The sequence below is a fragment of the Hylaeus anthracinus genome, unplaced genomic scaffold, assembly GCF_026225885.1.
Source record: "Hylaeus anthracinus isolate JK02 unplaced genomic scaffold, UHH_iyHylAnth1.0_haploid 12001, whole genome shotgun sequence".
In the NCBI taxonomy this organism is placed as follows: Eukaryota; Metazoa; Arthropoda; class Insecta; order Hymenoptera; family Colletidae; genus Hylaeus; species Hylaeus anthracinus.
In genome coordinates this window covers 57,093-67,846 of record NW_026534348.1, presented here as the reverse complement: position 1 = coordinate 67,846, position 10,754 = coordinate 57,093, and the positions used below count along the sequence as shown (strand labels likewise).

The 10,754-nt window shown below is 38.0% G+C and overlaps 1 protein-coding gene across 1 annotated transcript; it reads right to left on the bottom strand.

The window, feature by feature from the left end:
* Positions 1-3,815: 3,815 nt before the first annotated feature.
* Positions 3,816-4,915, bottom strand: LOC128891033 (adenylate kinase isoenzyme 1-like). The gene is made up of 2 exons (XM_054150180.1): positions 4,780-4,915; positions 3,816-4,417 (listed from the first exon to the last, which is right to left on the bottom strand). The coding sequence occupies exons 1-2, from the start codon at positions 4,913-4,915 to the stop codon at positions 3,816-3,818; spliced, it is 738 nt and encodes a 245-aa protein (XP_054006155.1).
* Between the last annotated feature and the right edge of the window lie 5,839 nt (positions 4,916-10,754).

The following is a 10,754-nucleotide window of genomic DNA, read 5'->3' as shown; positions in this document are numbered from 1 at the left end:
GAGGAGCGGGAGGATTTAACCTATAGCCGGCACGTTTGACGCGGCGCTTCGCCGACGACGCTCGTCGCGGCGCCTGCGCGCACCCCTACGCGTCGGTTGACGCCTGGTCGACGACGCTTTAACCCCCACCCTCTCGCCACCGTCACGAGACGACGCCTACCTTCACCCACTGAACGTCGTGCAATTGTTGATCGTTGGTTACGTGGTAGTGAAACTCGCCCCCCCCCCTCTCTCTCTCTCTCTCTCTCTCTCGCGCGCGCAGCGAGATTGGCAAATTTCTTATCCGAGCCTAAATTTCGAGTGACGAACGTAAGATAGGCAGGGCAAATTTTCGTGATGGGTATCTATCCACTAACATTGTGTACAAGTAGAAGAATTAATATGGATTCTTTGAGTATAATTGGTTTCGATAATTTATTATTTGATCTTTTCAATCATTTAGTTGTAGAGTTTTGTTATTTAATTAGGGTTATTAATAGGGTTATTAATATTGTTATTAAGAGTTTTGTTATTTAATTAATAGTTGATTCAATTCTTACATGCGGTTTCTCCTTGATGAAAGATGGAGGCTCAGATGCATGCAAAATTCAGATGCAAGAAATTCATATGTTCTTATAACCTTGCTACAATTCCACAAGTAATAACAATTTCAAGGACACTAAACTGAGTTCTTGTCTGTGATTCTCGTCAAAATCAACTTCCAACATGAATTTCCAAAGCTAAAAAACTATAAGTAAAATAAAATATATGTAGATTCGAAGCAACGGAAGTTACCAACCTCTTCGTCACGAAGCTACCATGTCTACTACTACTACTACTACTACTACTACTACTACTACTACTACTACTTCTACTATATTTAACAAAAATTTCGTTGATAATCGATGCGTTTCTCGAGGATAGGCGACGTCTTGCAACCCCTAGACGCAGCCAGCGGGTCAGGGTTTGAAAAGACTACTAGTTAACGGAGCAATTAATCGTTCGATCGAACTTCCGATTCCTGAAGTGTTCCCACGGACAAATCGAGCGAAATCCACTGGGCTGCTGGGTTTAGCGGTGAGGTAGCAGCGTGGCCTCGGTAATAGCTTGCCGCGGGGATGGTAGTGGTAAATTCAGCCAGAGGGGTTGCCAGTCCGCCATGCTGGATTCCTACCGCCGAACGACCCTGTGGTTTTCCGGTAATCGTTGCCAGGGATGCAGCCAGGCACCCCCGTCCTCCCACTCTAAGCTTTAGGAGCTGGAGGCCACGCCCCGATGTTCCAAGGCGGACCAATGACGCCTGGACGTCGCGACGCTGCCGTCCACCAATAGGATTACCCTCTGATACGGTCTTTCGCTTGTCAATGACTGCTGCACGACCACCCTCGCTAGCTCTCGCTGGGGTGCTTTTCAATTTCGGGCCCGCGCCCTCATAAACGCAGCCAACCACCCGTCCACCCACCCCAACACACGGAAACAGGTCGGAGGAGGACTTCGATAGGCGGTCACGTACACAGGGAAACTCGGCAAGTGTGCGATGGACGGTGGCAGCTACCAGGGGCGGATGCGAAAAGGGTGATTGATAAAGACGCCTCGGGGTTATCTTCCGGTTTGAACGTGACGTTCGGAAATCTGACACATTGAAAACAAGACACGCAAGCAATGCTGTACAGGCTGGAACACCTAACTTTCATACTTTCACCCTATTGAATTTCCTGTACTCTGTACCTTTGAAGTCGTCTACGGATTATCTATATTCTTTTGTGTCAGTGTGTATCGGTTGGAACTTTTATGCAATAATCAATTTAGGGTGGATGCAATGGGGATGGTGTTATTGTTAAAATGTACTTTTCAATTTGAACTTTGTTAACACTTGATTTCTGATAGTCCTCGATTGATCAATTAATATTAAATCAACTATATGTACGATATATAAAACGTTTTTATAGAAAAATTGTATCACACCAATAGGAGAATATTCTAAATAAATTGCTTTTTTAAAAATATCGAACCCATCTTTGGCCTTCCTAACTGTTGAGATGTTTTGTCGTCAATTTTATTACTCAATTTATTGCATCAATTATTTATTGACTTTAGCATACGAGTTAATTGCCATGTTATCGATTTTCCACCTCGCAGACTTGCCCATGTAAGCATTTCACCAAGCCTGACTTAATTAAAATTAACCGCGCATTTCTTTTCCAAGATCTTGCTTACCGATACCAGATACATTTGCAATAAAGTTGACTACATAAAGAATCTTCTCGGCATTAATCACATCCTTTATATCATCCAGTGGTTATAGTTTTAATGTTATTTTCGAGATGTAATAACCGGTTCTCTCTACCATCGTACGAACCGAGGTGCAGAAATCTAAATACCATGTTTGCGATAGTTGATAAGGATTATGTAGCAAAATCCTTTTTTCATAACGATACCATCAAATGCCACATCTAAGACAAACTTTCTGAATTTCACTTAGTTTTTATTTTATACTTTTCCAGATTTGTTTTCGAATAATAAGAGTGCCGACTCTTGCTCATCGTTGTTAGATCTTGCAGGAAATTCTATATCTTCGATCCCAATTAAATTCCATCTTGGTTGTGTTGCCTGCGATATGGTTTATGCTTGAGTTTTTAAATCTATTATCACGAGCTTGGTTTACTTTAGGTCCGATCCTTAATCAAACTTCAATTTCGTATTTTAGGGTTCCAACATGCCAAACCAAGGCACCACTAGCTCTAAACTAATTTCATTTCTATAGATGAAGCTATAGAAAACGCACCCACGTTTACGAATATGTTCAAGAGAATCAGATGTACACAGATACTCATATCGACCACTGATAGAGAGAAAAGTCAGGTTTATACAGAGGTTCGAATACGAGCGTGATCTTACGTGTGTAGGTGCGTTCACAAATAGAAGCAACCATCCATCTACCGATTAAAACAACCGGAAACGCATACAGGGGATGAATAAATACTGACGTGTGCACCAGGTATATAATCGGCGTCACAAAAGCACAGATGTGTAACGAACACGCACCTATCAAAAACACTTTTCGTGCATGGATGGAAAGAATGTGTAAACGACAGTCAATTTGCCAATTATTTCGACCAGTTTAGTAAGCAATTATATCATTTCACGGCCAGAATTATACGCAAAGAAATGTATCTGAGAGAGAGAGTATCAATGTTATCGTGTGATTTTCAATCTTTTTCAGAGAAAGAATAAATTTGGTTATTCATTTGCAATATTTTCAATATTTGAATGTTTGTCTTGGTAACATTAAATTTATACTGAATTTAATTAAAAAATCCCATGTTCTCGGAGACTAAATTAATTAGAATACTTTATATCGTAACGTCACTTAAAATACGCAGACCGGAGTGTTCGTTTTTTGAATTACCATGCACGACGCAGAAAATCTAATTACACATATCTTGTACATAAACTAACCAAATCACATTTAACGTCTACTAAATTATAATAAATACATGCGCAAATAACTGGATCAATAATATGGACCCATAATATGACTTTAATACTTTTATTGAAAATTTTCATAAAATTCATCCCCATAATGGATCACTTGATCCACTCATAAAAATTGTTTACGGAGAAGAGTTGTAGGCACCAAACTCACATCTCTTTCACCAACAATTGATTCCACAAACAAAAACTGCTAAAGTAGTATTTAACGTGTATCAAATAAGTCCTTAAACATTATCCGAACTGTACCAAAGATATGATTTTAAGACGTTTATCAAACTGTTCCCTTTAACGGAACACCTAATCTGTTTATAAAAATCGTTCACGGAGAAGAATGTTCAAATCTACGTTTTTTCCAGTTCGTCTATAACCTCGTCTGAAGATGCAACAGTTTTTACTTCTGCCGAGGTTGACGTTCTCTGGAAGTTCATGAGAAGGTCGTCGATAATCCTGCATGCTTCTTCGTACACGGTCTTTGCGTCGTTATTTCCATCGATGATCGCCAAAAGCTTCTTGTAGTGTTTAACTATCGGTAGATTTCTTTCATGGAATTCCCTGATGTCTCTCTTGATGATATCGAAGTTGATGAATGGTCTCTCAGTGGTTGTGATGCTTCTGGCCATGATTCGATCGCTCAGGACCGAGTTTTGTACGTTCAGAAATAAAACGAGATCGGGTGGCCTCACTTCCCTGTCGAACACTTGGCACTGACTCCTCCGCCTCGGAAACCCGGAGACGATGATACCTTTCTTGTCGTGCAAATTGGTCAGAATGTTGACCGTAATCAATTCGAGCAATATATCCGTTGGTACCAGATGACCCTCCGACATCATTCGCGCCAACACAAATGCTCTCTCCGTTCGTTTCGCCACCTCTTGTCGGATAATATCGGCGCTGATTATCTTGAGGAAGTCGTACTTCTCTGCCACCTTTGAGCACAATGTTCCTGGAATGATCGACAACAAGTTCGTCTCCATTTGCAGAGTAATCTGAGAGTTGTAGAAAATGGGTCAACTAAACTCTGTATATATGTAGATGTGTATAAGTAAAATTTATACGAACAATATTTATAAGTTCGTATCACACTCAGGGAAATATATACACGTATATATAATATTATATTTCACAAAATAATTAAATTAAAAATTTACTTTACGTATAGTAAGTGTACCCATTCCGAATACACGTATGTACATATATACGTTTATTTAAAATGTACCATTAAGGTTATTATTGTTAATTGTACAAGGTACGATAAAAGAGATTTATCGAGCGATACTCGGACTAAAAATTAATGAAACTTGTAACTTTTTCCAGCTCCTGGTCCCCCAATGATAAAGATGATTGGCAAGCCAGATTCCTTAATCGGCTTAGTGTCGACAGTAAAGGAGGTGCTCGCAATTGAATGAAGCTCAGTGTCGAAAGGTTTTATACAATTGCCCATCGAACCGATCGTTTTTGGATATCCTTGTACTCTTAAAACCCCTCTGTTTGTTTGCCGACAGAAACGAAATACATTTAACTACGTCCCCGTTGCGTAACGTGAAAGTTTCTGTTTGAGTATTTACTTTCTGGAGACACGGCTCGTTCATCGCGAAGTGTGATCGGAGTCGGTGAAAAAGTAAATCGTGAACAGAATCGATATTTGTTTTCGTGCATTTACGCAAGTTCTTTTTCCTAGCATGAAGTGTGCAGTTTCTGTGATTACGGTTCCCATGCCGAGGTATTTTCCGAAGGGTGTGTAAAAATAAGTTGGGCTCCGGAAACAAAGCGAAATATGTAAACAATATTTAGATGAATTTTCTTACATTTTAAGCATCGCTAAAGTTTGCAACATACTCAAATTTTCACAAAATCTCAAATGGTGCTCCATGTAGTGTCTGATGTCTGAAAATCATTGGTTAGATTACTTAGCAAACAAGTGAGAGTATGTATACGAGTATATTTTGATGGTAAAATTTATATGTATAGTACATAGTAAACGTATTTTATTTCATTATATTAATAATATGTTTTGTATAAAGCTTGTTCCGATCCAATTTATGGTATTTGTAGCCCCTTGGGTTCCTTCCTCACCGACTACCGGTAGACCTATGTAAAGTCCTCATATTTAACAGAAATTAATTTCTATACGATTATGTCCTTTTCCAAACTGTTTGTACCACTCTGAGGAAATTGAAGTGTGACTAGTCGCGTTATTACATTAAATATCACATCACCTGCATCACCGACCTGATCTAAACACTTCATCACCGATGATTAAGTATACATTAGACTGGGCATTTATCCAAGTTTCTGTTTCATGAGCTGAAGTACCGACCTCACGATCAATTAGTAACCATGTAGCGCACTCTACACTTGAGCCTGACCACTTCAAGGACCACAATCGATAGAAATACCACAGTCGGTAAGCGCAACAAACATACAGAGCTGATCCTATACCGCTATACCACGTCTGTGGTTTTATCACAAGGTGAAGACTAGGGTAAACCGTGGGATCTTCCTGTCCCACAGATACCTACCTCGAAGTCTTTCTAAGAACCAGAAGAAATTTATTGCTGCAAGTGGTAAGAATTGGATCCCATTCTCAAAGCGTTATGTCGAGATAAATGAGACCTGAGATATTTCAAACATGTAACAAGTATATACATATACCGAGGAGGAATTGGTTAAATAACAATCAGAATTTTAGTATCTCTAGCTATACCTCGTAATTGATGATCACACTAAGGGAAGGGAGTTAGGAAGGATAAAAGAGACCCGTTTGTATCTCTATTACGTTTGCTTAATGTGCCCAATAAATAATTATTATTTATTATATTTTTGAATTGCATGTAGTTAAAGAACACTTTAGTAGCCATTTATTACGAATCTTTATTAAGATCGATCTATATGCAGTATTATACGAGTACACTAATTGCTGTTTTACAAAAGATATTGAGGGACCAGAGTAGGTGTAACTTTCAAAATTTTCAACATTTTCGTAGTTCAATCTACTCTAAGACATCACTGAAATATTCTCAAGTATTCTCAATGAAATGTGAGTTGAACCTTACTGTGTACATATATGTACATATGTGGCAATCAGCGTTGGTCCAATGATAACTCGTCGACGTGGGTGGTCACTTTGAGACCCTTCCCCTCGTTCTCTTTTCTAAAGACATATCGAACTTTTTCTTATCTATTAATGGAACTAATAAGTTCCAACTGTCGGCGATAATGAATGAATGGATTTTACAGATAAAAATTTAATCGTTATCCTTAGTCCGTGCACAAAATATCTTAAATTCTTCATCTTTGTTTTCTTCAGAATTGTGGATATTGCGTGACCAGTGGCCTCAAGAATGCGTACATTAGAAACAATCCTCATCTGATTTAATATGTAGGACAGTGTAAACGATACCGTTTCGACACCCGATACATTGGACAGCTGTGAATTATAATAAAAGGATTAAAATCAGGTTCCGACATTATACTGCGCTGACGGATGTCTTGAATGTTCACGATTAAACCTAGACCAATGTCAAATTCATATAAAAATTAAAAAGTCTTCTTTTGAGATTTTAAAGTGTTTATTCACCGAGCGAAAACCAAAATTACTTTTCACCAAGAATCAAATTTTATTTAATCCGTTATAAATATACACTACTTTGTTTTGTTTTAATCATAATCTACACTATATCAACGTGATTAGGAGTTTCTTCATTCTTAATCCTGTCGATATCTTTATTTCATTATATTCTAGATGATACTTGAAAAATGTTCAAACAGCACCGTTTTAGTCCGTTTTAGTCCGTTTTGTCCAGTTGAATAGCATAAAATGTATGTATTGCGTAAAATATATGACAAGTCGATGACCAACTTTTGGCTATAAAGTACATCATAATACTCCGAGGAAAACGAATAAACACGCGGCTCGTTCAAAGTAAAACGATCAAACGCCCAAGGCTGCAGAACGGAGGTGTCTCGTTGTCCCGTTGTGGTGGGGTTACATAATAAAACTTGCATACGTCCACAATAACATTAACGAACAAAGCAAGTGCACGGTGGTTTACTCGCGAATTTAGTACTCGATGCTCGAGGGAAATAATCGTCGCGCAACCTTTGCGAATCCGTAAAACAAGATATAAAGTTTCACCCTGAAAATGATTTGTACGACAAAGTCGATGAATAACCATGCGGTCACGCGGTAATTCGTCGTCGTATTCATAGGGTCACGGTTTTCCCACAAAGCTGCCAAGCAACTTGCATGCAGCGTTTATACATGCCACGCTCTCCGTTAAACACCGTTACATAACAATATTTATAAGATTAGGGAAGAGTAGAATGTGTTAGAAGGGCTTCAATAAAACCAATTTCCGTCTCGGTTTCATAGTTGTATCGTGCAACAGCTATCCATAAATTATCGATAAGTTTACTATTCGCAGAACATACAATACCGTTCCGAATGCGACGTGAATACGACAAAAGCCCGTATCAGTCTTAATAATTTCGCAAGTTCACAGCATTTCCTGTATCGGAGACCAGTGCTCCGATAGCTGTCATCTACTTAATAAATCATGTTAAACGCGATATACTGCGAATTACATACAGCTGTATCACCTTTTCGCGGTACAATACACGAACGATATTGCAGATTTTAGGAAAACTCGACGTCTAAGGGACACACGTCAGCGCAGATAACATGTATGTGCCGTTCGCTCGTCAACGCCGCGCGCCGATGCCGACGGCTCGATACCTTATAAAGAGAAAATCGTATATTCGATTGACTATGAAACGGTCAAGTAGGGAACGGACCGAGCGTACGCGAATTGATTTTCCATCGAACGCGACGGATTAAGTCCATTAGCGTCGTGGCGCTTACCGTGCTTACCGCGCCTCCATTACTTGTGCCACGATAAGATCGCGACGGCCAATAATAGATAGGACAATCATGAGAAATGGACACGGTCGATCAATGATGGCTGAAGAGAGAAAAAGAATCCCCGTCCGTGTGTCATTAAAACGCAGCCTGCCGATAGTCGAACGCAGAACTAGATACAGATGCGAGAGTGAGCACCTGACCAGATTAGAAGGCGGCACCGGCTTAGAGAGATTAAGATTGAAATAAGTTAGGCGCCTGCGGATAGCCGCTTGAACGTTTTCTTTTCCAGATCCTTTTCCGTGAAATCATTTGAATACTTGGAAGTAAAGAACCTGATGAATATTTCTATAATGGGAAAAACTGGTCCGTGTGAGCTTGACAATTTGTCGTTGGAATAATTTATAAACTTGGCGAGAAATTTATCTGAACACTAACATTTATTCTTACTATTCATGGATTATTTATTGTTTAGTAATATTCACGAGGGATAGGTGTGTTGCAAGGAATATTGTTGATAACAGGCTACATAAAAAATGGATAAAATTTAATAAGCTACGTAACAGACTACATATTAAGTGGATTATAAAACGTGTAAGCTTTTCGGAACATCGCGGTGTTACAAGTTATCAATATTTTCAACTACGATTAATCCTCTTCATAATAAAATACAAAAGTTGTGTTAATCTTAACTTGCCCAAATTTCAAATTATATTAAATCATTCATTGCTTAAAATTTGAATTGTTGGAAATAGTTATTCTTTACAGTTTATTTAAGAAAGAAGAGTATGCAATATATTATTGCATATGAATATTAAGTACGAAATAGAGGAAAATATTAAATTACTCGTAGAAGCATAATAGAATTCATAGACATGAAACACAATTCGTTTGATATTAATTCTAAAGTATAATGATCGAATAACAAAGGCTGTATTGAATGCATAACAATTTCACGTAGGATGCAAGTACTTAAGTTTCCATTGGGAATCGATACCTTCCGTTTCGTTGTTGGAATCATGGTGCGTCTAGATTGAATCTAACGATTCCAGAACAGGTTGTTGGCAGCTGTGTTCAAAGAATCGATGCGGGAAGGACACGATGGGTAAGGATGCCAGGCCATCGCATTAGCATCGTCAACTTGTCCACGTGAAATTATCGTGCAACGTATAACCTATTCTAAAATGAAATCTCTAAAATAAGGATTCTAAAAATGTATAGTTATCTCGATAAATTTCAACTTTAACGCTGTGCGTGCGCGCGTTGATCATACTTAAGACAAATTAAGAAATTACAAATTAAGAATTATGCTTCGACAAGCAACTGTTTTATACGTCAAGATGAATTTATTCTAGATTTTCAGTTCCATTTTTTCATGCTTTTTATTGCGATAGTTTCCCAAGATCTACAAACACTAATGGGATTAATCAATGTACCATTTACTGTGACTTTTGCACCATAGTTGGCGGAATTCATACTAAGAAGACCTTATTCTGCCACGATCAATAAACAGCGTACTACAGATGAAGACAAATAGTTGTCAGGAATGGAGGTTGCGACTGGAACACAAAACACAAAACACAAAACACACAACACACAACACAGAACCTGAAACTAACGATCGAGACTCAAGTATTGGTTTTTTTCTGGTGCCATATCTAAAATTCAATTTTCAGATTACCATTGGTGAGTTATATGATTCGAGGATAGATTGTGCAATTTAAAACGATAAAGTAAAATCGTATAAACGTATATCTAAATCAGAATCAAGGATAAAACTCGATATTATTCTTTTTTTCTCGATAATATTATTTATTACTATTAAATCGTACGTTTAAGGTAATATTTTATTAATTTCGTATTCGATCTTGTTTTCAACTTACAACGAATCTTATGATCTAAAAAATATCATTGATACTGTTCAATAATACCATATACATACATATATATGTATGTATAATTCCTTATACTGAATCAACAAATTTTAATCACCTTCCTAATTCATAGGTTATTGCACACAAAACTTAGTACAACTGAAAAGCATGATGAAACGCATCATACCTTCATACAAACTGACTTTACTATTTTCAACTGCTAAATTTATCTCCGAAATGTGCTCCACGTACTATATAGTACACTCCGAATGATAAATTATTCAATGGAACGGAAATAAATCCATCCTTTTAGCTTCTCAGATTTTCATCATTTTCCTTCGTTTTTTTTGTCCCCATCTCGTTATTGCCAATAATCATATTCACCTTGCATTATGTGGTAGCCATTGAACAAACATGAACGCACTAATGCAGTCGCCTACCTGGATGAAGGGACAATTGTCTTATTTTCTCCCGAGTGCCGTGTCTAAGTGTATTATTATACCAACACAATGGAGTCCCGTACACGGTCCTTAATAAACAAACAATTG